The sequence below is a fragment of the Rattus norvegicus genome, chromosome 12 (assembly GCF_036323735.1).
Source record: "Rattus norvegicus strain BN/NHsdMcwi chromosome 12, GRCr8, whole genome shotgun sequence".
Lineage (NCBI taxonomy): Eukaryota > Metazoa > Chordata > Mammalia > Rodentia > Muridae > Rattus > Rattus norvegicus.
The window spans coordinates 13,360,531-13,387,792 of NC_086030.1; the positions used below are offsets into that span (position 1 = coordinate 13,360,531).

At 47.0% G+C, this 27,262-nt stretch overlaps 2 protein-coding genes and 2 non-coding genes across 9 annotated transcripts; all 4 read right to left on the bottom strand.

The window, feature by feature from the left end:
- Positions 1-11,492: 11,492 nt before the first annotated feature.
- Rasl11a (RAS-like family 11 member A) lies at positions 11,493-14,254 on the bottom strand. Its single transcript, NM_001401113.1, is given in 4 exon segments — positions 11,493-12,341; positions 13,501-13,580; positions 13,698-13,754; positions 14,054-14,254. Coding segments are annotated over 4 exon segments (729 nt in total). The 5' UTR covers positions 14,178-14,254; the 3' UTR covers positions 11,493-11,873.
- Positions 14,255-21,985: 7,731 nt separating this feature from the next.
- On the bottom strand, positions 21,986-25,623 carry Rpl21 (ribosomal protein L21). 6 transcript variants are annotated; one of them, NM_053330.2, is made up of 6 exons: positions 25,609-25,623; positions 24,350-24,428; positions 23,989-24,050; positions 23,420-23,532; positions 22,817-22,967; positions 21,986-22,677 (listed from the first exon to the last, which is right to left on the bottom strand). In NM_053330.2, the coding sequence occupies exons 2-6, from the start codon at positions 24,414-24,416 to the stop codon at positions 22,588-22,590; spliced, it is 483 nt and encodes a 160-aa protein (NP_445782.2). In that variant the 5' UTR covers positions 24,417-24,428; positions 25,609-25,623; the 3' UTR covers positions 21,986-22,587. The 6 variants fall into 6 exon arrangements, with proteins under 6 accessions (NP_445782.2, NP_001395924.1, NP_001395929.1 ...); NM_001408995.1 differs by having other exon boundaries at positions 25,463-25,623; NM_001409000.1 differs by having other exon boundaries at positions 25,356-25,623.
- Positions 23,250-23,378, bottom strand: Snora27 (small nucleolar RNA, H/ACA box 27). The gene has a single exon (XR_005492143.1). It is a non-coding gene; the product is annotated as a small nucleolar RNA SNORA27 (small nucleolar RNA).
- Positions 23,620-23,690, bottom strand: Snord102 (small nucleolar RNA, C/D box 102). The gene has a single exon (XR_005492134.1). It is a non-coding gene; the product is annotated as a small nucleolar RNA SNORD102 (small nucleolar RNA).
- Positions 25,624-27,262: the final 1,639 nt, after the last annotated feature.

Below are 27,262 nucleotides of genomic sequence, written 5' to 3' on the forward strand. Positions count from 1 at the left end.
AGGAGACAGGGTGCCTTTAGCTGCCAAACATGCACTGTGAATTTCCGCCTCTGGCCTTTCTCCTTTTGGTGGTAAGTCTCTGGTTCTCAGAGCCCTGGAACTCTGAGGTTACATTCAGTCATGTTCCTCCTCCCCCCAAGTCTGCTCTGCTGTGTCTGGAGGGAAAGAAAGCCTGAGCCGCTGGGACAGCTTCCCCGGGCACTGGTCAAAGGGAGACTGAGGGGTTGGGGATTTAGCTCAGTGGTAGAGCGCTTGCCTAGCATGCGCAAGGCTCTGAGTTCGGTCCCCAGCTCCGAGAAAAAAAAAAGAAAAAAAGAAAAAACAAACAAAGGGAGACTGAACAGAGAATGTGACTGTGGAAAGGTCCCAGGAGCCTGTAGCTCCAGTGATCTCCTGTCATCTCTCATCTCCCACCAGATCCCAGGTGGCCCTCAAAGAAATACTCAGGGCTTAGCTGATCATGGAGGACTGGAGGACCGGGTAAAGCTGAGGAAGCCCAGATGCAGCCCAGCCAGGGGCTCTCACTCAGCCTCAGTCTCATGACAGTCCACCACCACCAAGACTGCGGTGTCCCTTCACAAGTAGCTCAGACCTAGATAAATAGGAAGCCTGAGTGATCCGCGCTGGGGTCGTGCTGTCCAGCTACAAACCCAAGATGTCAGGCATGGGTACAAACCTGTTTCTCATGTTCCTCCACAGAGCTCTAACCGTGGGTCCTGGAGCAGGACTCCAGCGTCTCCTTTAGGACAAGCTTCCCAAAGAGGGCAGCACAGACACAGGCATGTAACAGAGGTAATGGCCCTAATAAAAGGATTGTGTGGGGCTGGAGAGATGGCTCAGTGGTTAGAGAGATGGCTCAGTGGTTAGGAGAATTGACTACTCTTCCAGAGGTCCTGAGTTCAAGTCCCACAACCACATGGTGGCTCACAACCATCTGTAACGGGATCTGATGCCCTCTTCTGGTGAGTCTGAAGACAGCTACAGTCTACTGAAAGAAAGAAAGGAAGAAAGAGAGAAAGAAAGAGAGAAAGAAAGATTGTATGTCCCTAACTGGAGGCAGACCTCCTAGGCATTTGACTTGTGGGAGTTTAGATCATTGCTTGGTCTCTGTGGCCTTGGCTTCCTCATCTGAGACATGGAGTGATCAAGTTGCCTTCATGGATTATTGTGAACATTAAAGCAATAGGTTCCTAGGTTGGGGATTTAGCTCAGTGGTAGAGCGCTTGCCTAGCAAGCACAAGGTCCTGGGTTCAGTCCCCAGCTCCGGAAAAAAAAAAAAAAGGAAAGAAAAAAAAAAAGGAAAAAAAGCAATAGGTTCCAATGATTTGAAAAAAAAAATGTGCATTGAACCCCAACTGGGAGATTATAGAGAAGCCAGGGGCACAATACACTTATGAGACAAGGATGGTCTTGAGCTGTAACACCCAATGTCACCTCCAGGTTCTTCAGAGTCCCCACCAGCAGGAAGCACCTCACCAAATGGAGCTGCCTTGTCTTAAACTTCCCAACCTTCCTATCTGTGTGCTAAAATCCCCGCGAGGAACGCAGCCTGTGGCATCAGTCACAAGAACAGACAATGGATGAGGTGGCCGCCTGTCGTAAAGGATCAGTGTCAGGATTATTCTTGAAGGACTGCCTGCTCCCTGTAAAGCTCTCCTTCAAATATGGAAGGAAGGAAAGAGGGGACATATCTTTCTTTGTGGGTACTGTGTCATCTAGAATACCCACGCAGACCCCCAAAGCACTGTTTCTCACTGAGTGATTTTGTCACCAACAGGGGTCCCGGATTTGTTCCTGTTTTCCCAGCCTGAGATTCATTCCAGTATTTCTAGGCAAAATCTACCTATCAACATAAGATGCATTCTTCTATGGTTGCTAGTAAGAATCACTAATATGGGCTGGAGAAATGGCTCAGCGGTTAAGAGCACCCGACTGCTCTTCCAGAGGTCCTGAGTTCAATTCCCAGCAACCACATGGTGGCTCACAACCATCTGCAATGGGATCTGATGCCCTCTTCTGGTGTCTGAAGACAGCTACAGTGTACTTATATATAATAAATGAATAAATAAATCTTTAAAAAAAAAATCACAGGGTTGGGGATTTAGTTCAGTGGTAGAGCGCTTGCCTAGGAAGCGCAAGGCCCTGGGTTCGGTCCCCAGCTCCGAAAAAAAAAAAAAAAAAAGAACCAAAAAAAAAAAAAAGTCACTAATATATGATTTAACTCTTCGCTGAGCAACAAGCCCCCAGAAAATCGTGTTTTATTACAATTTAAAACAAAACTTTATTTTAGAGCCAGAGGCTAAGAGCATTTGCTGCTCTTGCAGAAAACCTAGGTTCAGTTCCCAGCACCCAGTTCACAGTAATCTGTGACTCCAGTTCCAGGGGATCTGTCGCCCTCTTCTGGTTGCCTTTGGTACTGCATGCATGTGGTGCACATACAATCATACAGGATCACACATGTATGGGGGTGCATATAGGCGCCCCCTCATTCTCTGAGGGGTACCTCTTGTTTCCCTCTCAACTCTGTGGCCAGAACCCTCACAAACTTTGCCAATACCCCTCAGATGAGGTTGGAATTATCATCACGTCTCTTCTGCACAGTGTTATACCCGGCAGAACCCCACTGTGCAGGGCTCCTGGTGTTGACAGTCATATCCACCCTAGTCATAACAGCTCAGGCTTTGCATGAAGTGGGAGCTTGAAAAGTGTGACTCAAATCCTGCAAATCACTATCCTCATGGCTTTTTGGGGCGTGGGGGGGGGGAAAGAACAGGGTCTCACTGTCCTGGAACTCACTCTGCAGAGCTGGCTGACCTCGAACTCACAGAGATCCATCTGCCCCTGCCACCTGGATGCTGAATTAAGGGCTCGAGCCTCCACAGCCAGCTACCATGGCCTTTTTAAAGGTGAGGAGGAAATCGAAAACCTCCATTTTGTTCAAGGAGTCCTTCTCTGGAGAATGTTCACTTCTAATTAGAGAAGAAGGGGGTGTCTCAAAATAAAGAAATAAAAAGAAAATGAAAAGGAGGGGAAGAGGGCAGCTGGGGCAGTGAGAGAAAGAATTCAGAACAGACACACATGCCTGGGCACTTGTGCCAGGCAGGGGTCTCTAGGGGAACAGATCTGATGGAGTGAATTAGGTGGTAAAGGGAGTAATTAGGCTGTTTACAGGCTGTAGTCCAGGTAGTCCAATTGTGGCTGTCTCACCAAAAAAGCTGAGAACGCCGTGGATGTTCAGTCCATGAGGTTGTCTATCTCAGCCTCCCCAATCTGGTGCTGGAGTCTTGGAGAATTCCTGGAGAGCTGTTGGTCTTCAGTCCACATTAGAATCTGGAATAGGTTGAATTTAATACCTCCCAAAGCAAGGGTAGATGAACCTATCAGCAAGAATGAAAGCAAGCAGCCCAAAGGCAAGAGCTTCCTTCTTCCACATCTTTTAACATGGGGATGCCACCAGAAAGTGATGCTGACCTGTAGGGTGGAACCTCCTGCTTCAAAGCAGAATAAGAAACTCAGGCTGGAGAGATGGCTCAGTGGTTAAGAACACAGACTGCTTTTCCAGAGGTCCTGAGTTCAGTTCCCAGCAACCACATGGTGGCTCACAACCATCTGTAACGGGTTCCTATGCCCTCTTCTGGTGTGTCTGAAGACAGCTGCAGTGTACTCACATACAATACACACACACACACACACACACCGAGAGAGAGAGAGAGAGAGAGAGAGAGAGAGAGAGAGATCGTCAAGTTGATGACCAAGGTCAGCCATCAGCGCACCCCTAAATTTTCTGAGTGTTCAGCTTTAGCAAGTTTTTTCAAGGATCCTACGGTGTATTTGATTACAACTGATCCAGAGGCAGCAGCCAAGAATGACAGATGGACCTAAGTCTAAGAGAGCTGATGTAGTACAGAATCTGAGCAGGGGTGGGGTGAGGATGAGTGGGAACGGAGTTCAGGCCCAGCAACGACACCATCAATGACAGGCAAGTTTCTACTCGTCATTGAGAACCGCTCTTCTCTTACAACCAAATTATCACGTAGATTAAGCATATCCCATTTTGAGAACTTTTTCTCATTATTGTCTTTCCAAAGGTTCAAACTAACTTTGACAGTTTTCCAAAGAGAAGTTTCAAGAGTTTTCAAGAGAAGGATGGAAAAGAAGAATGGTTGGTTTTTCATCACACCAAATGTCTTTGGACTATACATCAGAAATGACTGAATATTGAGAAGTGCAAATTACAGCTGGGCAGTGGTAGCCCCGTGCCTTTAATCCCAACACACTGGAGACAGAGGCAGGCAGATCTCTGAGTTCAAGGCCAGCCTGGTCTACAGAGCAAATTCCAAGACAAACAGGGCTACACAGAGAAACCCCGTCGCACAAAAAGGAAAAAAAGAAAAGAAAGAAAACGAGAAAAGAAAAAGAAAAATGCAAGTCACAGCATCCACCAGGATCAAAAGCCCAGGATTAACCCGCCGCAGTCATCCGATCCTCCCGCCTGCCATTGCGCTTCCTGCCGCCTTCCACGGACAGCTATTTGACTCATTGCGTAAATAGATATTAATAAACTCACGGATTTCTGTTGTGCCCTTCACCTCAGCACAAGCAAGGCAGGCTTATTGTCTTCTGTTTAATTGGTTTATATCTCCATTAATTCCAGCTTGCACTTCACGGGTCACGCGCAAAGGGCTGCCTGTGTCCTGGATACGCGATTTAGATATTCGGACTTCGTTCCTCCAGGACCGCACTGATCTTGCTCATTAAATCATGTACGGTGGAGCGCTGGCAAAGGAGAGTAAGATGGGGGCTTGCGGGACAGATCTGGGGGTCTGGAGTGTTGCTCAGTGGCATAGCGCTTGCCTATCATGTGTTAGGTCCCATGTTCGATCCTCAGTACAATTAATTAATTAATACAAACTTGCAATTAAGGCAGGAGTGGGAAGGGACAGACTCAGCCTATGGCTGGTGGGGGAGGGTGCTTGCACACATCTTTTATCTCCCCCACTCAGGAGGCAAAGGCAGTTCCAGGTCAGCCTGGTCTACAGAGTGAGTTCCAATACAGCCAGGGCTACGCAGAGAGACCCCGTCTTGAAAAACCAAACCAAACCAAACAAACAGAAGTGGAACAGGAGGCAGCACATGAAGAGAAGAGACTCCTCAGGCAACGTCGTAGCTTCGGAGGTTGCAACCCATGGTCTTTTTGCCCCATTGCTTCTGGCCTGTCAGGAGGCAGGCATCAGAGCAAGCGTCTATAGCACAACTAACCATTCACTGTGGGAGATGAGATGGATCAATGGTTAAGAACACTGCCTGTGGGGTTGGGGATTTAGCTCAGTGGTAGAGCTCTTGCCTAGCAAGCGCAAGGCCCTGGGCTCGGTCCCCAGCTCTGGAAAAAAAAAGAACACTGCCTGCTTTTGCAAACGACCTAGGTTTGATTCCCAGCACCCACGAGACAGATCCTTAACTTCAGTTCCAGGAGATCTGACACCCTCTTCTGACTCTGAAGACGCCAGGCATGTGAGTGGTGGCACAGCCATTCATGCAGGCCAAACATGGATACACATAAAATAAAAATTAAATAAAATATTAAAGCAGCGGAGGGGCCATTCACTCTGTCACCAGGAAGCAAAAAGAGAATGGAAAGATGTCTCCCACAATCCTATTTGGAGAACATCCCTTCAAAAACCTCAAGACCACCTACTCAGCTTCACCTCTTAAAGGTTCCACCTCTTCTCTCCAATAAGGACAAGAGAGCTGGGTGGCCCAGTCTTCAGCACCTGGGCCTAGGAGATACGTGACAGATCTGAGCTGGAGCCAGGACCATGGGCAGCCGTGATCTTACCCACCACAAGGATGGAAATATATGACTCCTCAGAGGACATAAGTACCTGGATACTGTCTTTTGCTTGCCCACCCACCCAAGTTGTCAGCATCCTGCTGCCTTCCTGGACGGCATTTGGATTTGGTTCCTTTTTTTTTTTTTTTTTTTTTTTTTTTTTTTTTTTTTTTGAGTGCAGCTTAGAGCAAGCATCCTCTTGAATGGCTTCCTTGTTGCCCAACAGAGTCCAAATCCTCAGGTTTTTTTTTCCTAACACAGAAATCCAACAATTCCCCACTTCCCAATGAATGCCAGTGCCAACATCCTGCATCTCCAAGACAACCATCCCAGGAGCTTCCAAGAGACTCTCTGAGCATTATGAATCCCAAGAGATCATGCCACCAATCGCCAGGGGGCTGGGATGGGACAACAGGCCCTTAAACTCTGTGAGAACAGCCAATCTGCTTCCCATTAAGTCAAGTTAAGTCAGTTCTAGGGAACTGAGGGGAAAGGAAGCCGTGAGATCCTGAGGATCTGGAAGTAGTGATGCTGTGGACATCAAAGACACAAGAGAGTTCCACTCCCCGCTTAGCCCATGACTGGGCCTGAGCCCACCGAGGTTTGAAGCTACCCTGGGACTCATCTTTTTGAGCTCTGTGATCTAAGCCAGCTGCTTAGCTTTTGATATTGAAAGTATGGGGGTTGGGTGTCTGACCTTAGATTCTTGCAAGCAGAAGGGACCCTGACACCAAGAGGTGATGTGCACACGCTGTGGTCATGGTAACGCCTCAGTTATTCAGTGAGTAGACTCAGTTGTTCTCCTGTTTACATGCACAACCAAGGTTCATAAGTAGAGGCTGAAACATGCAGGGTGGAAACAATCACGTTTGGTCGGAGGGCATGAAGCCCATCCGGAAGAAGTAAGCCGCGTTTCCGAAGGTGATAGAATTCTAAGTAATACTTTTCAGTATTTAGAAATGTGTCCCCTCCCACTTTAATACATGCTAGGCAAACACTCTACAGCTGAGCTCTAGCCCCAGCTCTCATTTTAATTTTTGATACAGAGCCTTGACTAAGTTTGTCCAGGCCAGCCTTGAACTTATAATCCTCCTGCCTCAGCCTCCCTGGTAACTGGTGTTACAGGTCTGTTGCACCAGGCCCTGCTTCGATACTCTTTTAGCCATGAATTATTTAATTTTCTTAACTTCCTTTGATAGCGTAGGTCTGGGTAGAGGTGCCTTTGGGTGGAAAAGTGAGGGTCTGTGTTGTAGATTGGATCTAGAATGTTCCCCTAAGATCTCATATCAAAGACAGTACTCTGATAGAAACTTTAGGAGGTGGGGGGGCTGACAGTGGGAAGTTAGGTCACTGGAGGCTGTGTTCTTGAAAAGGATCATGGGACTCTGTGGGATGATGTCACAGGTGAGGCAGGTACAAGATAGAACGAGGCCTGTCATTGGACGAGAAGGAAGGATGGGCTGGAGAAAAGTTTGAGGGAAGGGGAGGAGACTGGAAGGGAAAGGAGGAAGAGACAGAGGAAAGTGGAGAAGTTGCCAGGGAGACAGAACATGGAGGCTGATATTAAGACTCCACACTGTACCTTTACAGGTTGTTATGAATGTTCTTTTTTTTTTTTTTTTTTTTTTTTTTTTCGGAGCTGGGGACCGAACCCAGGGCCTTGCGCTCGCTAGGCAAGCGCTCTACCGCTGAGCTAAATCCCCAACCCCATGAATGTTCTTAAGCGATGGATGTGTACAGGGTTTTGTATGTTTAGGTGGGCAATTATATCTTATCAATTGGATCAAAGAATATTGGGTTGTGTGTTCTTTCATGTGGAGAATTGAATTTGGGAGAGTGTATGGGACTCAGCGGAATTAGGATGTATATTTCTGTCTTGGTGGCAGCCTGCCTTGGGAACTAGCTAGGTAGAGAGATTGCTGCCAGGCTCAGAGAGAGGCCTTTGGCAGTGTGATAGGGGATGGAGCAAAGCGGGTGAGACGCTTTGATAGCCGGGATTAAGATATTCAGCAGATATCTTGGGGAACTGCAGGGCCGGATCTAGTGGGGGATAAAAGAAAACATTTTACTTTTTATATTTACAACAACAGGACTCCAGCCCCTCTCCCTCTCCCTCAATGCTTTCCTGCGTCCACGCATCTGAAGTTCTATAGGTTCTCACCTTGACCTTCTGTCTCCACACAGGTAAAGTGACCATGCACGGAAACCCCAGCACCGGTGAGTGAAATCAACCTTTTCTCTTTTTAAGCTGACTTCCTCTAGCATTTTGTCACAGTGCCAGAGAGCTGCCCGACACAGGCTGCAGTTGCCAGCAGCTGAGCTGCCAGCTCTTTGCTCTCACTGCTTAGTAAAAGTTAATTAAAACACTCCGTCTTATTTTGCAGATGGCATCATTTGTTCCACTTCAATTTTCTATTGTTTTCCTTTGGTGTAAGCATGGGCGTGCGCATACACACACACACACACACACACACACACACACACACACACACAAACACCCCACTAAATAGTATATTCATTCATCACATGCTTACTGAAAATGATTTTTCCTGAGTTGGTAGAGTGCTTGCTCAGAATGAAGCCCTGGGTTCAGTCTCCAGGACTCCATAAAACTGGGTGTGGCGGTGCATGCTGGTAATCCCAGCACTCTAGAGGTAGGGGTAGAAGGATGAAAGTATAATGGAAATTAAGACTAGTTTAGGTTACAAGAGACCATGTCAAAACAAGACAAAACAATATGGTGGTGCTGGCGCATGCCTTTGGTTCTAGCACTCGGGAGGCAGAGGCAGGCAGATCTCTGTGAGTTCGAGACCAGCCTGGTCTACAGAGTGAGTTCCAGCCAACAAATAACAACAAAATCAAGAAAAAACAAACTAGAATAAAACACCTACTGGGTTGTGGGTCTTAGCTGAATGAAGCTGGTGGTATACAATGTCATAAAACGGGGTTACTGCCCCTGGGGGCATTCCCTCTGACTTCAGTGTTCCTGACACTATCCCCTGGGCTACATGGCATGGATAAGTACACCCAGAAAAGGCATCTCAGAGCCGACTCTAACACACAACATGTGACGTGAGTCTTGGAAGAAGAGTTAGTATGCCCTCACGTAGGTAAAGACTGAGAGAAAGTAGATAGACCAAGGGAGGAGGCATGGAGGAGCCTGGAGTGCACTGCGTAAGGCACTCAGTTCTCTTGGTTGCTATCATGTGGACTGTGAGTGTGTGTGTGTGTGTGTGCGTGCGTGCGTGTGCGCCTGTGTGTATGTGTGTGCTCGTGTATGTGTGTGTGTGTGTGTTGAAGGGAGAAGATGATGAAGCAGGAGAAATGTTCAATAATCTTCCTTCAATTTCTCATTTATATTGAATGCCATAGATAAGAGGAACCCAGCACTTAAGTGTCTTCAGTCACGGAAATCAGATAAGAACCGCAGCTGGAGAGGTTGTTTTGGTATGAAAGATTAGAAAGATATTGCTCAGGGGCTCGGGAAATAGGCTTGTTTGATTTTTGTTTGTTTGATTGGTTTGTTGGGGTTGTCGTTGTTTTGTCACTGTGTTGTCCAGCAACCCCAGCACCACCACCACCTCCCCTCCTCAGTTTCTCTCTGTTGCCCTGGCTGTCCTGTGTGGGTGTCTCTGTCTTCATGGAAGTCTGTGCCTGTGCATGCAATGCCAGTGGGACCAGAAGAGGGCATCAGATAGATACCCAGGTTACAAGCAGTTGTGGGCTGCTTTATGGGTGCTGGGAATCGAACCTGGGTTCTTTGGAAGAACAACTTGTGAGCTAAATCCCTGAGCCGTCTCTCCAACGCCTTGACTGATTTTTGGTGCCTGGTCTGGAGGAGAGCTCTAAAGTCCTCGATACAGGCAGAAGCAGGACCTTTAAAAAAAGAATGCTGACAGACCTGGTGCCTTATCGAGTGTGACGGGCATGTCGCTTTAAGATGATTCGAAATACGCGTGCGCACAGCTGTTTTTAATGAAGCTTTTGTTTGGAGTGTGTCCCCGTTTGCTTCCGGTATAACTTCCGGCCAAATCATACACATAAGTACTTGAAGGGAACGCCGTGTCCGTGTCCCATAAGCCTTATCAGACTCCATCTGTGAGTTAGTGTCCCACTTCTGATCTCTACTACAGGATTTCAAAATACATAAACCAGCTTACCAGCACCTTGAGCTAAAGCCGTGGCCAGACTCTCTATCCTTAACAACTTCCTGGAGAGCTATGCCCGGGCGCAACAGTGTTGCAGACTCCAAACCCTTACTCTTCCGCACCTGCACCTCCCTCCTCATCCCACTCAAAGTCCATAGAGGCCCTCTGAAGAGCATCTCTCGAAAAGAGTACCCCAGTAAAGATATGCCTCCGGGGGGTTGGGGATTCAAGCGCAAGGCCCTGGGTTCGGTCCCCAGCTCCGAAAAAAGAAGAAAAAAAGATATGCCTCCCGGGCTGGGGTGCGGTTCTGTGCTAGTGTGTGAGGCCCTGAATTCAACCCCCAAGACCTCCTCAAACTTGAATTATATTCTTCTTTTTCTAGAATCTCCGGATGGGTTGGAGACCCTGACAATTTTGGGCCTTGCTTACCAGGCAGTCAGCCCTATGCCTTATGGAGCGTGTTCACTGTGAAATTATTTCCCGTCACTCTCTGCCTCTGCGGGCCCCGTGAACACAACAAAGTGGTTTTGGTTCACACATCATACTTTGACCATCTCATTTAGATACACAGCAGAGGGTCAGGGATGGGAAAGATGAAAGACAGTTCTGAATAAGGAAGCTCACCTACTGAATCCTGTCAAAGGAGATTTTCCTTCCTTTCTTAACAGTGCAGGGGAATCAAACCAAGGACTTTGACCACACACTAAGCATGCGTTGTACCATGGAGCTCTGTCCCCAGACATTTTAAAAAGTAAATTTTTTTCTTATTTTATGTGCATTGGCGTTCTTCCTGCATGTCTGACTGGGTAAGGGTGTTAAATTCCCTAGAACTGGAGTTTCAGACGGTTGTGAGCCACCACGCGGTTGCTGGGAATTGAACTCAGGACCTCTGGAAGAGCAGCCCCGGCTCTTAACCGCTGAGCCATCTCTCCAGCCCTCGACATTGGTTTGGTGGTGGTGGTGGTGGTGGTGGTGGTGGTGGTGGTGTGTGTGCGCGCGCGCGCTTTGCTTTTTTGATTGGTTTCCATGTATGGCTCAGGGCGACCCGACACTGGAGCCTTAGCCTTCCAAGTGCTAGAATCATCAACCTGTGCCAACAGCTCGTCCCAGCTTTTGCTTTCTAAAATATTCTAAATATTTTATATTAAATAGAATATTTTGTAGTCTAAAATTAGAGAGGCTACATTCACATTTGTATCAATAAATAAAAACGTAAATAAATAAGTACAGCTGTTATATTCTGGGCAGTTCCCAACATACCAACTGGTGTGCTGGAAAACCAGTGCGGTCTTCCTGACTATGAAGAGCCGCCCTAATTAAGGACATCCTGTACTTATTCAAACCCTTTCCCTCCTCCACATACCTCTCTCTCTTACAGCTGACTCCCTCTGCTTGCCCCCTCCCTACAGCAAGCAAGACACCAATGGAGTTCAGACTCAAGGCCAAGCATTGAGCACTTCTGGGCTCTGGTGCAAGCAAAATGGCTATAAAAAGACATTCAGAAAACAAGGAATGGTATTGCCATTTTGCCTTTAATGGAAGAGTGGCTAACGGTTACAGTAAAAAAAAAATAAAATAAAAAAAAAACTCATTAAAAAAATCCACTGTTTGAATTTTCAGAAATATACATACACTTGAAAGCCAATAAAGTCATTATAAAAATAAACTCTGGATATGGTTTTTTGTTTTTTTGTTTTTTTGTTTTTTTTTTTTTTTTTTGGTTCTTTTTTTTTTGGAGCTGGGGACCGAACCCAGGGCCTTGCACTTGCTAGGCAAGCGCTCTACCACTGAGCTAAATCCCCAACCCCTGGATATGTTTTAAAGGAGGAAAGGACCAGTCTTTGTGGCAGCACAAATGCTTAGTGATAATACTATGTCAGTCTGTCTGCAATGGATCAGCCCAGGGTGGAGGCTGCTTTTGCTTTGGAGGACAGGGCTTGCCTGAAGCGCCTCTTCAGGTCCTGCATGTTGGGGGATCGGGGCCGGGGGATGATGGATGCTCTCCTCCGCTCCCCGCTAAGGCTGTGCAGCTTGCTCACTTCTTTGCAGAGATGTTGAAACACATCGCAGACGTCTTCGTAGTTTTCACTAGTAGAAATTTCAAGGAAGAGACTACCCAGCTCATTGGCGAGCTGAAGACCTTCGTGTGTCTGCACCTGCCGGGCATGCAAAAGGTCCCCTTTGTTTCCCACGATGACAACGGGGGCTTTTCCATCAGGGTGGACCTTCCGGATGTGCTGGTAAAGGGGCCGAATGGACTGGTAGCTCTCATAGTCTGTTATGGAATAAACCAGCAGAAAGCCCTCTGCCCACTGCACACATTTGGACAGAGAATCCACCATTTGACCGAGGCTGTCTTGGGCCTGAGAAAGAACAAAATGGGACCTGGTCAAAGATGCTCAAACATGACACCAGAGTAGCCCTTGAAGGAGCACTGGACAAAGAAATCACTAAAGCATAGCTGTCTGGTTCTCCCTAGCTTCTGCGAGAGGCTTTTGACACAGAAAGCCTCAGACAAGTGCTCAACCTGGATTATTTTCTGAGCTGGTCTGGATGTAGACCGGTAACCTAGTTTTTCCGACAGGCAGCCTCCAGTGAACTCCAACCACTTAAGAATAATTACAGACCAAAATGGCTTAGTTTTCAGGGAACTAATTCATAACAAACAAAACCCTGGAAACAGTCCAACATAAATATCTATTCCCAAGCCCATAAAAAAATATTTTTAGCAGTCAACTTCTTGAGAATGTTGCAGAAACAAATTCCTCTCTCTGGGCTCTCCACTCAACCTTTTCCTCCCTAGAAGGACTGAGCAATTAGTTAACTTGCATTCCACAGTGATAGTCAAACCGTTATCTGATTGCAATTACTGGCTTGAGAAAACACCCCCAGCTTTTTTGGGGGTAGGGGTGAGAGGGACAGCCCTGGCCAGGAAGCAGACCCCCTTCCTCCAGAATCCCACCTACTTCTTGCTTTTTTTAATGTAGTGCTGGGAATTGAACCCTGGACTTTCGAGTGAATGCTTACTACTTAGCTGGACCCCTAATCCTACGGCTGTGGTGGACCCCTAATCCTACGGCTGTGGTTTTTAAATTGCTCCTGGATGTGCTCTGAAAGTGTTAACACCTGCCTAGGCAACCCAGGCAATGGCGGTCAGCTAGGGCTCCCGCTGGGAGGGCGTGGCTCAGCCTGTAATCCCAACACTTGGGAGGTTGAGGCAATACAGATTATAACGAGCCCAAGGCAAACCTGAACTACGAGGCAAGTAATAAACCAGCCAGGGCTACACAGCAAGACACAATCTTTAAAATCATTCATTAAAAGTGGCATTTAAGAGGAAACTAGATCTAACCAACCATTTCTTGCCACCTAGGAGGGCATCCAGCATCACATCCTAACCCTCAGCTCACCCTGTGTCCACACCTGAATATTGGACATGCTGAGACATCTCACTGAGGGCCTGGAGTCAATCACTTCAATGTCAGCTGTAGCTGCACCATACACTCTCCTGACAGTCCTTACCTGGATGCCTCCCGGAGTGTCCTGGATCTGTAGGGAGAGTTGATCCCCCTCTACATAGACGAGTCTCGAATACAGTTTGCCTGTACAACGAGAGGAGTTTGCATTTAAGTTCCCACAGCCCGAACGGCAAAAGAAAGAGAGAAGGGAAGGGAGGGCTAATAGAGTACAAGAGCCAGGGAGCATGAAAACATTCTAACCTGTGTTGGGTTCGTAGTCGCCGATGAATCTCTTGGTCAAGAAGCGCACAATCATTGCTGAAAAATGAAATAGGAAAATCAGCCGAAGAAGGGGTCAAGGTGGTCCAAACTGGGCCCTCAAAGAACAGTAGGCATTCCCCCCAGGTTCCCGGGACAAAGCTCCGCCGCCCCAAAGTGCCTTCCCCGCGGAACAATGACTGGTCTTGGAAAGACCCTCAAGAGACGCCAACCCCTTCCAGAGCTCAGAAATGGACTGCTGAAGCAACAGGCAGGGGGTCTTTCTGCATCCCGGCATCCCTGCGGACGGGGATCCTCCGCTGTCCCTGGGTGACTTGGCGCGCCTTTGTCCCACTCACCGCTCTTGCCCACACAACTCGCGCCCAGCACCGCCAGCTTAATGTCCTTGGGCAGGAGGTAGTCGGAGGAGGACTCGGGGATGGGCGCTAGCAGAAAGTGCCCAGACATGGTGAGTGGCCGCATGGGCGCGTCCCGAGACCCCGCTGCAGAAGAGCCGGCTGGATACGCGCGGACACAGAGCGAGGAGATGTGGCGCGGCCAGCGATGCAGCCCAGGCTCTGGGATTTTAAAGAGCTCGGGGAGCGCGGTGGCTGCCTCTGGCGCCTCCTTTTCTCCGCCCCTTCCTGGAATGGTGGGAGCAGCGCGCGAGCAGAGCACTGTCATCTGCTGGTGTGTGCACCCCCAGGCTGCCTGATGCGCTCTGCTTGCCCAGCTGCGCGGGTTCCTGCGGATGGAGCCCAGGGGAAGCCTTTACTCAAATTGTATTTGCTGGGTCCTGGAAGCAGCCGCCAGCTAGCCTGGAGCATGAACCTGAGAGTGGAGCTGAGCCATTGGAAGAGCAAAAGCTGCAATTGGCTGGATGTTTCTGGGACAACGCGAAAGAGATCCCTTTTTCGTGTCTTTGATTGTTAAACAGTACCGATGAGAACCCTGACTTTGATCTTCAGCGTCCTGTAAACTTTGTATGTTGGCACACTGGCCTGCTATCCTAGTGGTTAAAAGGTAGAGGCAGGAGGGTCAGAAGTTCTAGGTCATCCTTGTCCACAAATAGGGTTTGAGGTCAAGGCCAGCTTGGACTACATAAGACCCGGTCTCAAATGTAAACAAACAAATAAATAAATAAAAAAAAATTTAAAGGGTACTGAGGGGTGACAGGGCACAGGGCCTAATTTTACTAATTTAATATGAATCAAGGTAATTGCAGTCACTTCCCTGTGAACTCCCTTAGGGGGCAGTCATGCCCACAGCTCAGCATCCAAACCCAGACAACAGCCCCTTTCTCCTGTGAACTGACTCACTCAAACTCAGTGAGCATCCCACCGGTTCTGGCCTGACAGATGAGGCTCCTGGACCTACTTTACTATTCAAATATTACACAGAACTTAACGTTTAAAAGATCTATTTACTTTTGCCGGTGCTCTATCTGCATGTACAGCTGCATGCCAGAAGAGGGCATCGGATCCCATTATAAATGGTTGGGGGCCACCATGTGGTTGCTGGGAATTGAACTCAGAACCTCTGGAAGAGCAGTCAGTGCTCTTAACCGCTGGGCCATCTCTCCATCACACTTTCTCCACCCACTTCTGTTCTTAATCTACATCAGGCGGTGACAAGCTTGCCTGAGCTGAGAATTTATGAGCCTAATGAAATGATATTGCTCCACCACAGACTCGCTCAAGTTTGGCTCTGCGGGACTGTGGCAAGGCTTGTCCTCAGAGTGGCTGAGTATGGCCCCAAGACAGTAGGTAAGGTTGGACATCTGGAGGCTGGATGGGCAGAATCCATCATCCCTGGTGTGCTCTGTTGGCCAGCATGAACTCAGAAGATGGAGAAATGATGCTCTACCCTTTAATGACAGAGCAGCAAGCCACATAAGAAAAGGGCTGGCACACAGAAAGGGACAGGGTCTAGTTTTGCTGTTCAAAATGCCAATGAATGTGCTTCCTCCCACACACCGAGTAGCCCAAGTCTTGTGAGTCCTCCTTGACCTCAACCACTCCCTTCACATCACTGGTTAAGTTCCATGATTTCTTCTCCTCATATTTCTGAGTGTCTCCTGGGTACCCCCACTCCCCTTCTTTCTCACCTGAAGAATGTTCATGAAGTCAGCTAGAAGAGTCAGCACCTCTTCTTGTTCCTCTCTCAAAGACACAGGGAAATCTCTGCCAGAATTCTTACCTCCATTGTAACTTCTCAGGGTCCCCATCTCCTCTGTTACCAAAGTTGGAATATTTGATTGTTGTTCATTTCCACTGGGAAGAGGTCTTACCATGCATCCTTTTCCACAGCAAGTGGGGATACCTAACATTTCCAAGGAGCCTGCCCCTAGCACTCACATGTGTACACATACACACACACACACACACACACCCCACCACTTGGTTGGCCTTCTGAATGATTAAATGGATGGACATTGACTCTACTGTTTGAAATGGAATGGCCAAAAGTCCCGTTTATGTCTGTTGTTCTGATGATCCTAGAAAAAGATGTTCCAAGAGAGGCCTGCCATAGTTGAGTGGTATAGACTGTAATCTTTTCACAAGGCAATCATCCTCCACTAACGTTCAGTTTAGCCGGAGGAACTTCTGTTCTCCAAAGCCTGTTGAGAAGCTCTGGGGAGGTGGTTGTTTCTTGGAGTCTCTTGGCCTCTCCTTGATGGATACAAGATGGTTTCTGCAGCGTCCAGTTCTCACACAAATAGAGGGAGGGGAGGACTATCTCGCTTTGCCTCTTGAACTATGAAATGAAGTCTTTGGGTTGGGGACTTAGTTCAGTGGCAGAGCTTTTGCCTAGCACACCGTGGGGCTTGTCTAGCTTTGGTTCAGAATAAACTAGGAGTGGCGGCTCACACCTATAATCCAATAAATGAGGAGTGGTGGCCTTCACCTATAATCCCAGCACCCAGGAAGCAGAGACAGGAAGATAACAAGTATTCTTGATGATGTTAAACCGGTGGTTCTCATCTTGTGGGCTATCCTTGACTACACAGTAAACTGAAGGCCATCCTGGGCTATATGAGAGCCCGTGTAAAAGAAAAGAAATTGTCCATTACATCTTACTAACCAGAGCAGACAAATAAACGCAAACGAAGGCAAGCAGTGCTCCAAAAGATGGCAAAGGCTGGGGTCGCAATGACTCTACCTTGGGTGCTCATGGTTCCTCCTGGAAGGACTAGAGACACTATTGATATCATGAAAAATAAAACACAGAGAAGGACAGTTGAGCAGGGGCCAATACAATCTGTCGCAAACACCCTGCAATTTCCTGTGACAGAAATGCAGACTGAGAGAGAGAGAGAGAGAGAGAGAGAGAGAGAGAGAGAGAACTGCCTTGATTTAAGCTTGAGGCTAACCTCCCCACTCCTTTACCGTGTTTCCAGTCCCTCTGTTTAAGGCAGAGGTTCTCAGCAGTCATAAGTTCCTTTACAGTTCCTCACGTTGTGGAGACCCCTCCAACCATGAAACTATTTTTGTTGCTACTCTGTAAGTATAATTTTGCTAGGTATGAATCATCATGTAAATATCTGATATGTGACTCCTGTGAAAGGGGTCACAACCCACAGGATGAGAACCACCGGTTTAACATCATTCGCTAAGGAACACTCCAGAGCCTGTTCTCTGCCCAGAGGAAATTATGCCCTCAGGAGTGCTCCTGGCTTGGAAAAGCTTGAAGTGTGTCTCCATTCTCCTTGGAAGGGTTCTTCACATTCAGACTCGAAAAACAGCCTGACCCTTTTGTGAAGACAGTAAGCCACCAAACCAGAGAATTATAAATAGGCTCTCCTGAATCAATGCTGCCTGGGTCCTATCTCGTGTTATATCTGTGTCTAGAATTATGTAAAGCTGTGGTGTAACCAATGGAACAAAGGCAGGCTGGATGGATTTTAGGAAGAGAATAGGAATGCGTGGGCACAAACCCCGCACCAGTCTGTGGGTGTCTAGAATGAGTGTGAAGGGCAGAATTGGCAAACAGTAATAGCAGGTTGGGCAAGCTATTAACCCTTTCCAGCCACATGAAAGCTTAATTCCAGCCCTTCACTGAGGTTTGCCCAGGGGCCCACTATAGTTGATAATCCCACCCACCATCCAAACTGAGGGTCAATCAATGTCTTTTTTTTTCTCTTAGAGACAGTGTTTCTCTATATAGCTCTGGCTGTCCTGGAACTCAGAGATCTGCCTGCATCTGCCTCCCGAGCTGGGATTAAAGGTATGTGCAACAACCACCCGGCTTTACTTGAGAAAGTCCTTAACTGCTGACCTTAGGGGAGCTTTGGAGGCTCTAGCTGTAAGCTTCTCGGAAGCTCAGGAACCAAGCCTGTGCCCTCTACCACGTCCCTCCATTATCTCAAGCACCAGATAACTAAAACCCTCTTTTCGAGGCTGTGCTGGGTGTTGGTACAGAACACAAAAGAACAGCTGTGTTAAGAACTGCTTATCGGACATTCCTGGACGATCCCTCAGATACCCCAGCAGCGAAGGAATTGACTTTAACCCTCAGCTATATATTACTTGTTTACAAAAATTCTTAAACCTTATCTCCCACTCTGTGTGCGTGCTTGTGTGTGTGTAGGTCAAGTCAATCTTGAGTGTTATTCCTTGTTGCTTGTTTTGGTTTGGTTGGGGGTTTTTGTTTTTATTTTGAGACTGTGCCGCCCTGGGATGTCCTAGAACTCACTCTGTACATCAGGCTGCTGCCTCCACCTCCCTGCTGGGATCTAAGGCATGCAAGTGCTGGTGTGATCTCCATCTTCAGCAAGTTCTCAAGTTGGTGCTGATAGCTAGAGAACCAAAGAAAAGCAACACATGGTGGGGGCCTTGAGGAGCCTGACAGTGGCATCTGAGAGGCCCCTGGAATAGAAAGCTGGTTGACACTGCCAATTATTATTAGATAAAATTCTAATTTGAAAAGGCTCTAAATGTGTTAACGAGATTTTGGCAACCTCTGAGGATAGTTGCATCAGAATGGCGGAGGTGGGAGCCAGATTTGTAGTGGGTAACCAGAAAAATAGCTACAAAAGGGACCAGAAGACACGAGAGAGACTGGTCTGTCATCTTCCCGAGGCTGTAGGCTTCAAGTCTAGGAAGTAGCAAGTGGAGAGGGACAAGATGGAGTCTGGGGGGCAATCGGTGCACCATGCAAGGGCAGCAGGTTTCAGGCAGCTCTTACTGTCAACCCACTGCCTTCTTCTAACTGCCCTCTTCCTGCACTCAATTATGGGGGATAGGCAGCCAATGAGAGCCCTGACACCTTTGTGCCCTCCCTTACACCCCCAGGACCCTCCCATCTTCCAGGTTGTCACCTCTTCCAAAAGAAAGGCTGTATGGGGGTTGGGGATTTAGCTCAGTGATAGAGAGCTTGCCTAGCAAGCGCAAGACCCTGGGTTCGGTCCCCAACTCCGGGGGTTGGGGGGGGGGGGAGAAAGGCTGTATGGCACTGTCTCCTTTGTCCTCTTTCCCTGGCAGAGTCCAATAAGTATCCCTGACCTCAACAAAAAGCTGGAAATACGTTGATTAAAAATCAGACTCCCCAAGGAAAAGATATATTGGGTCCTAAGTACTATAAAGAATAAAGGAACAGAAAGATAAAGGAGCTTGCTATTTTTATAGGCCGTTAAGAGGCAGTCTTGACAAAATCTGGCCAGAGGTTGAGTAAGGAAAGGGGACAGACCACAGGCATCTATGTAGGACAAGCATTCCAGCAAAGGAAATGTCATGCACAAGGGCTTTGAAGAAGTGTGTGCCCACCATATCAAAGGCACAGCAAGGGGAAGTGCCATATCCAAGCTCTGGATTAGAAGTCACTTAATCAGAAAGCCACAGTTTTGATGGTTTTATAGGGCAGGGTCATTGTCAGGATCTAAGTAATATTCCAAGTCATGAAACAGTATCAGCTGGAGAATAGATGTACTTCATAAGGGGTCAGAAAGACACCCCCCCCACACACACACACAAACTGCAAAGATGAAATGAAACTTAAACTCAGTAACAAGGAACTATCAGTTTTCAAAATTTTAGCATATGAGCCTAACTAAAAAGCTTGGGGCAAGCACTTTGTTGCTTTTTAAAGACAGGGGTTTCTCTGTGTAGCTGTGGCTGTCTCGGAAGTTGCTCTGTAGACCAGGCTCACCTAAATTCAAGAGGTGTGCCTGCCTCTGAAATCTGATTGCCACCTCGACCAGGCAAAACTAACTGTTACCTCTTCGTCTATGTAAGTGTACAGTACGCTCGGAGACCCCAAGGCGCTGTTGGAGCCCCTGGAACTGTGCCTACTGATGGCTGTGAGCTATCACGTGAGTGCTGGAAACGGAACCTGGTCCTGTGTTAAGAGCAGCCGTCTCTCCAGCCCCCTTGCTCTTTTCCACTTACCAAAGTAATTCAAGCGCCGGCGGCATTCGCCTTTTGCTCAGACTTGAAGAAGCCCATCTTAAACTGCTGTGCTTCATGTCAGACGCAAACAACTTTTCCTGAATAGGTGTCTTGAAAATAAGTCCCCCTAACCAGCACTTCTCAAACTGTGGGTGGCAACCCTTTGAGGGGGTCCAACATCATTAGGACTCAGAGTAGCAACATGACAGTTATGAAGTGGCAATGAAATAATTGTTATGGTTGGGGGTCAGCACAGCATTGGGAAGGCTAAGAGCCACTGCTCATGTGAGTAACCACTTATGCCACTTCACTAGCCTTCCTGAATGGGGTTTCTCCTCTGGTCCGGGTAAATCATAAATCATGTACATGTACAAGGACATCTAGGAATCCTTCACTCTGGTCCAGTGTACTCAGGTTACTGACAAGATACCAGGACTTCCTGGCAAGGAACAAAGCATCCTTAAGTCTCCAGGTCTTTCTACATACCAGGGGCAAAATGGTAACAACTTCAGAGAAACAGTAGTTTTGCAAAGCATAGCAGAAATTAAGACCCCAGTTTCCCCATGACAGGCATCATGTCTCAGTCCTACCATATTGCAGTCTTCCAACACATACAACTCAGCAGCCCTCACATTTCAAATGAAGATAAAATTGTACACCCTTATCAGATGAAGAAATGTTGGCACTGCCAGCCATAGTGACACACACCTTTAATCCCAGCACTTAGGCAGATGTCTCCTCCCACCCCCAGCTGGGGACCGAACCCAGGGCCTTGCGCTTCCTAGGCAAGTGCTCTACCACTGAGCTAAATCCCCAACCCCAGGCAGATGTTTCTTAAATTCAAGGCCAGCCTTGTCTACAAGTCTAGGACAACCAGGGCCAGTTACCCTAGAATATTCAAGAGAATATAGGGCAGGTGTTTGCACGCACACGGACAGCCACCACCTAGGTGCACTGCACTTATGTACCCTGTCAAACGTAGTAGCCAACAACTGCAGAGCTTCAAGCTGGAGACAGAAAATGTGTCTGAAGACCGAGGCTTTCTTGAGGCAGTGTCATTAGGTAACCCTGGCTGACCTTGCAGCTTGTAATCTGCCTGCTTCCTGCATCCTGGTAAGGTGTGCAGGTATCACAGCAGCATGCTGGGTTTTCTTTTTCTTTTTTTTTTCGGAGCTGGGGACTGAACCCAGGGCCTTGCGCTTGCTAGGCAAGTGCTCTACCACTGAGCTAAATCCCCAACCCCAGCATGCTGGATTTTCAAGTATTTTGCTTAGATTTGGATGCTGCTGAGGGATTCTGCACTTGAGGAAAACAAAGCCTACAGTTGACAACTCAGGGGCTTTTAGTGTCTGAAGGAAAGCAAGCCCCATAAATGTAACAGACCATAGTGTCTGTGAGTGAAAAAGAAAAACATACCAAAAGACCAAGGCACTACCCTTGGGAACTAGGGAAAAAGTGGCTCTTAAAAACCATCCCTAATAAAAGGGTTGAAGCTTTTCAGTGCATTTAAGTAATTCTAACAGAATCACAACCAGGGACTGGGGTGGGCATCCACAGAGACAACTAAGGCAGTTCTGTGGTTTGTGTACTGGACATTTGTGTACCCACACTCACACCATGTGTACACAGACAGGTAGCAAGAATGTTAGTTCCACTGCCTATGAAGGTCGTCAACGGGACTTCACATGCTGTTCTAGAACAGGATGTTAGCAGCCGTGTGTTTCACTAAGGTAATAAGAGTACTTCTAGAGAACCCACCCTTACCTTCACTGTCCAGTTTCAGTATAGCTGCCAGAGTATAAGGAGCTACCAGTTTGGCACTGCAAATTCCAATCCTGGGTTACAACCTAAGCACTGCCAAAATGGCCATCAGAGAAGCAGAAAGGCAGCCAATTAGACTCCATCTTTAACACTCTGTGGTGACATTTATTAAATGCACCTGTGATATACAGCCTGAAAGAACACCAGAAAGGTGAGCCCAATGCCAATTTGTCCTTGCTCTTTAGGTCAGGAAAACAATCAATGCTTTTTCAGCAAGTAGTACAAAATGTCTGTGGCCAGCCCTGTCCTTGGCTTGGTTTTGTTTGCCCGCTCTGGAGAATTCAGTCTTTGATGTGGGAACCACACCAGGCACGCACTCTCTGATACTCCACCTTGGGACCCTCACATGCTACTATGCAAGTCCTGCAGGGCTAGAGCCGCCTGCCTCGGCCTCCAGGTGCTAGTTTAGAGCTGCGCCACCATGCCTGGCCACAAACTAATTTCTCTCAGCTTTCCCCTGGTGATTCAGAACTAGGGTACATATTCTGTAAATATTCTAGACTACTTTCTATTCAAGAGTATACTTTCTGCACACTAAGCAGTATCATTTAGAAGAACAATTAGTAAAATCTGAACAGCAAAGACAATGAAAATTTGCTTTAACATTTTCTTTCAGGGAGAAGACACCACACTTCAACCTAAGGAGAAGACTTTGCAGTTCAGGTTCTTTATTTCCTTTGTATACATTAGGCCATGAATTCGTATGGAATGGGCTCCAGCAGCTCAGGCTCCTTTCCGTTAGTCCTCACAAAGTGGGCTTCTCTGGGTGGCGCAGGCTGGTAAAGGAATTATGGTAAAGTTTAGAGTCCTTTGGAATTAACAGGCATTCAATTCTTAAACTTATTAACAAAGTGAGCAAAGTCTTATAGATTCCTCAACTTCAACATTAATAAATACCGCCAAGCCGGCTCTCACCTGGCGCTTCAGCTGAACCCAGGTGCCCTTCTCTTTGGCTTCCTTTTTCTTCTGATCGTTCTCCTTCACCCGCTTCAGGAAGCTGTCTCTGCTCTTTGAGTGCTTGATGTGCTCAATCCGCACATTGATCCTCTTGGCCAGAATCTTGCCTCTGGAATGACCAAAGACCAATTAATTCTAAGTGCTTCATTCAGAAAGACAGCAAAAATGTACACTAACGTACACTAACACTTCACTTAAGACCAACATGGTGACATGTCAATCATTCTCACCCAAAGTTAGAGGACCGTAGAGGATACCTTAGTTGCTTTTCTGATGAAAACAAGCCCAAAAATCATAGTAACTTAGCCCCAGTAGGCTAAGCTTGTAATGAAGTTTTAATGCTATAAAAACCAGTACCAACCACACTCACAGAATCCTCCCTCCCCAATGTCAATGTTTCCCCTGACAGGTTACAAGACAAACACTTAAGTTTGCCTGAGTTTTAAAAGGTTATTTCCTTTGCCCCACTTGAATGGCCAATGAAGACATTAAGTCCAATTGGCAAAGTGAAAGGGGGTGTTTGACCAACTCCTTAGTTACAAAGAAAGGTGTTGTACTCACTTAACTTGCTTGTTCACAATGATGCCCACGGCATGCTGGGTGACATTGTAGACTCTTCCGGTTTTGCCATGGTAACACTTATGGGGCATTCCTTTTTGAACAGTGCCCATTCCCTAGTCAACAGACAAAGCATTACTGCAGCAATCCCTCCTTCCAAATCCTTGTAACTAACCAAGGCCCCCTTTCAAGGTCAACTCAAGAACTCTCAGAGCCGGTGAAATGTGGTTTTCACATTGCATCAAGCAATCAAATAGACAATCATCATTAAGTTCCAGAGCACCAGAATATATTCAACTACCCATCACAGAATGTAGACTTCACTGGGGTTTTCCTTTAATAATGAATTTTGTCTTCAGATGGGGTCTAACTGTATAGACCCACCTGGCTTTAAAACAAGAAACCTGCCTTCCCTTGTACCTGAGAGCCATCTAGGCTTAAATACATGAGCTACCACTCTCAATTTCTAATGTTATTTTTAATGGTATCTTCTACCCCTCCCCCATTCTGTGCTATTAACTTCAAGTAATTACATCAGCATTCCTAACTTGTGGTGCCTTTTCCTAACTTACCTTGATGTCTACAATATCACCCTTCTTGTAGATTCGCATGTATGTGGCCAAAGGAACGACTCCTGCAACAGGAAAAAAAGAACAAAGACATGTACACTTTCATGAGGGTACCAATTTTCAACACAAAGTATACGTTTAGTAGTTATATACACTGTAAAGGACGATTTTTTCCTACAAGCAAAGCCAGTCAAAGTAAGACATGCCACTTCTTTGCAGGGTGAGCCTGCAGACAATTATGAACTATGAGATGCACTTCTCCTTATGGCAGAACACAAGCGAATGCTGCTAACAAGCCACCATTTAACAAGCTGGGACACAGATAAATGCAATCATAAGTATCAAAGAGGATCGTGCCACTTACCATGTTTCCTAAAAGGTCTAGAGAACATATACCGAGTACCCCTCCTCTTTCCTTTTGTGTTCGTCATTTTGGCGAGTTACTGAAACCAGAAATAACAATTCAAATTTAATGTTAGCACTGTCCCATTAACCTCCTTCCAGTGTTTACATTGCCTTTTAAATTTATCAGGGGGATGTCACACAGAGCAGGCTCCCTCAACCTCATGAAGCACTAGAATTAAAGATGGGTGCCCACTATTCCTCTTAGCAGAAGAGCCCAAATTCCGTCATTAGAACCAGCAGGGCTGTATATTAAAACTTAAGCCAACATACTCATTATCTTCATGTAAAAGGGTCTAGAATGCCAAGACAATGAAGCCTACAACTCCAGGATAACTTGGAGACCACCAAACTCAGCCTGATCTTCGATGCTAGTTTCATTTTTACCAACCTAGTTTTCTATCAAAACTCTTAATTCCACACTTCCACTTGCTAATGTATTAGGAAGCATGTAGAGAAAAACCAGATTCCCACTAAATTTAATGCAAGCCCCAATGCTCTCTGCTACAAAGAACACTTAAGCTCACATTCCTCCCTGAAAATAGACTAGTTCTATAGGCAGCAAAGATAACACAGAACCCGCAGATTTTTGGCACAGGAAGACTAAGACTACTCAATTGGCAGCTAATTTAGCACCGTCTAAGAACTTACCAACTACACATACTTAGAGCCAGATCTTGTTTTCCCACGAACCAACAAGGTTGGATTACTCCAGTCATACAGGGCAGAAATACCTGCCATTCCTAACCAACATGGGAAGCCCCAAAGCATGGTGTACTAGGTAACCAACTGACCTTGCAGCCTTAATGTTACCTTCCTTCCCTACTCTCGTCTTCTAAGGGCCAAAATTTGCAAATTGCTAAGTGTTTCATGCATCCGGAGGTGGGATCCCCATTACATCTATATCATTACCAGGCTGACCCGGCGGGCACCCTTCTCGCCCGAGCCAATTCCAGGATTGTACACACCCAGATATCGTTAAGACCCAGAATCGTAAGTCCTAACCCAACAGCACATGCTCAAGTTTGGAGTTAGGCCGATGCCCGGCAACCAAGACTGGGCCAGGCCCAGTTACCCCGGATAGAAGCCCCCTAGCACACGCCGCACAGGGGAGTGGCCTCCAGACAGTCTCCCCACGACCCTAACAGGCAGTCTCCGCGGCCTGGGCTCCTCACGCAGCGTGTGCGGCGCCTAAGACCAGAGAGCCACGCGCACACCAACCTGGAAGATGGCTGCCCCGGCGGAAAGGAAGAGGGAGGGGCTGCGCGCTCTTACAAGGCCCGCGGGCTGCCCACGGCGCCGCCTGAAGAGAAACGGCCGGCCTGAGAGGATCTTCGAGAGAACCTCCATCGCCCCGATAACCTAGAGACTCCGTGAGCATGCTCTCCTTTGCACAGATTGAAGACAGCAGGCCAACAGAAACTCACACAGGCATCGTGTTAAACAGCCCAGAATGGGGCCCTCGCGGGCTTAGAGCCAGACGCGACTTCCGTAGCGTGCTGACGTTACCCTGCGTCATGTGACGTGAGGGACCGCCTCTCCTCTGTCTTGTCCTACGTTCTGTGGTGCGCTGCGTCTTAGTGTTCGTAGCGTGAGTCGCGTAGGCAAACAGTTACGTGTGGACAAAAACCTTGTCTGTGTGTATTTCAAGTTTTTCTCCAGAAGTTGTTAAACAACGCACCTACTGATATGTTAAAGTTTGAAAAGCCATGCATGGTGCGCATGCTCATAATCCCAGCCTTCGGGAGGCAGAGGCAAGAACATCTTCCTAAATTTCGAAACTGTCCTGAGCCATATAATTGAGACCCTGTCTCAAAAAAATCCTCATTTTGGTTTCCCTTCCTCTTGTATCTGTAGTTTGAACCTGTCCAGACACTCGCCTATCTTGATTAGTGTATATTAACTGTACAAAATGATAGGTTAAGGCAGGCGTGTGTGTGTGTAAAATACTCTCATCATATTCACCCCCGTTAGCCTCACTTCCCTTCCTGACTGCCTCACTGGCTATAGATAAGGGTGTTTATTTAGTCAGTCATATTGGACGCAGTATTCCTAATAATTTATTGGCAAAACCGAATTGGATATTTGAAACGCCCGGATAATAGACGAGGACTTTGAGAGACGGACGTTTTTATAATAGCTATTGGGATCCTCGTTGCACTTATGCAATAGTCCCCCCAATGTGCTGGTTCAGCCAGGAGATCTCTGATCTTTACTCTGGACTGTATAGTGTTGGGACCGAGCTGATGAGATTGCTGTCCAGCCTTGCTCAGGGAGAGCCTGATGACTGGAGTCCGCTCACTTCCCGCGGCTTCTGCCTGCTTCCAAGCCTCATCCTTGAATATTTATGAACTCTGAAAAACCACTGTATCCTGCTAATAAACCCCAATAATAAATTCATTAAAATCCAGTGAATGACATGTCCAGCCAGGGTTAGGTTTTGTTGTTTGAAATCCCATTCATTCATGCTAGCTGATGACCGTCTAATTGGAAGACTGTGGGATAACATTGAAGCCCCATCTCAGAGTGTGTGAAAAACATAACTGATTTAATTAACCAGGGGTTTGCAAACTTTAATATCTATGACCAAATTATGTACAGTTGCTTATAATTAATTTTTATCTTGGTCATAGCAAAATTTTATCCCCAAAGCAATTTTTTGTTTGATTTTGAGATAGAGTCTCATTATGTTACTATGACAGATTTGAAACTTAGAGGATTCTGCCTGCCTCTGCTTCCTGGGTGCTGAGATCAAAGGTGGACACCACCATATCTGGCCCAGTTTTTCTGTTTTTTTTTTTTTTTTTTTAGCATATTGCTTACTTGAGTTGATTTGGGTTGAGTGTAAACAAAATAATACTAGTGCTAGCCTAAG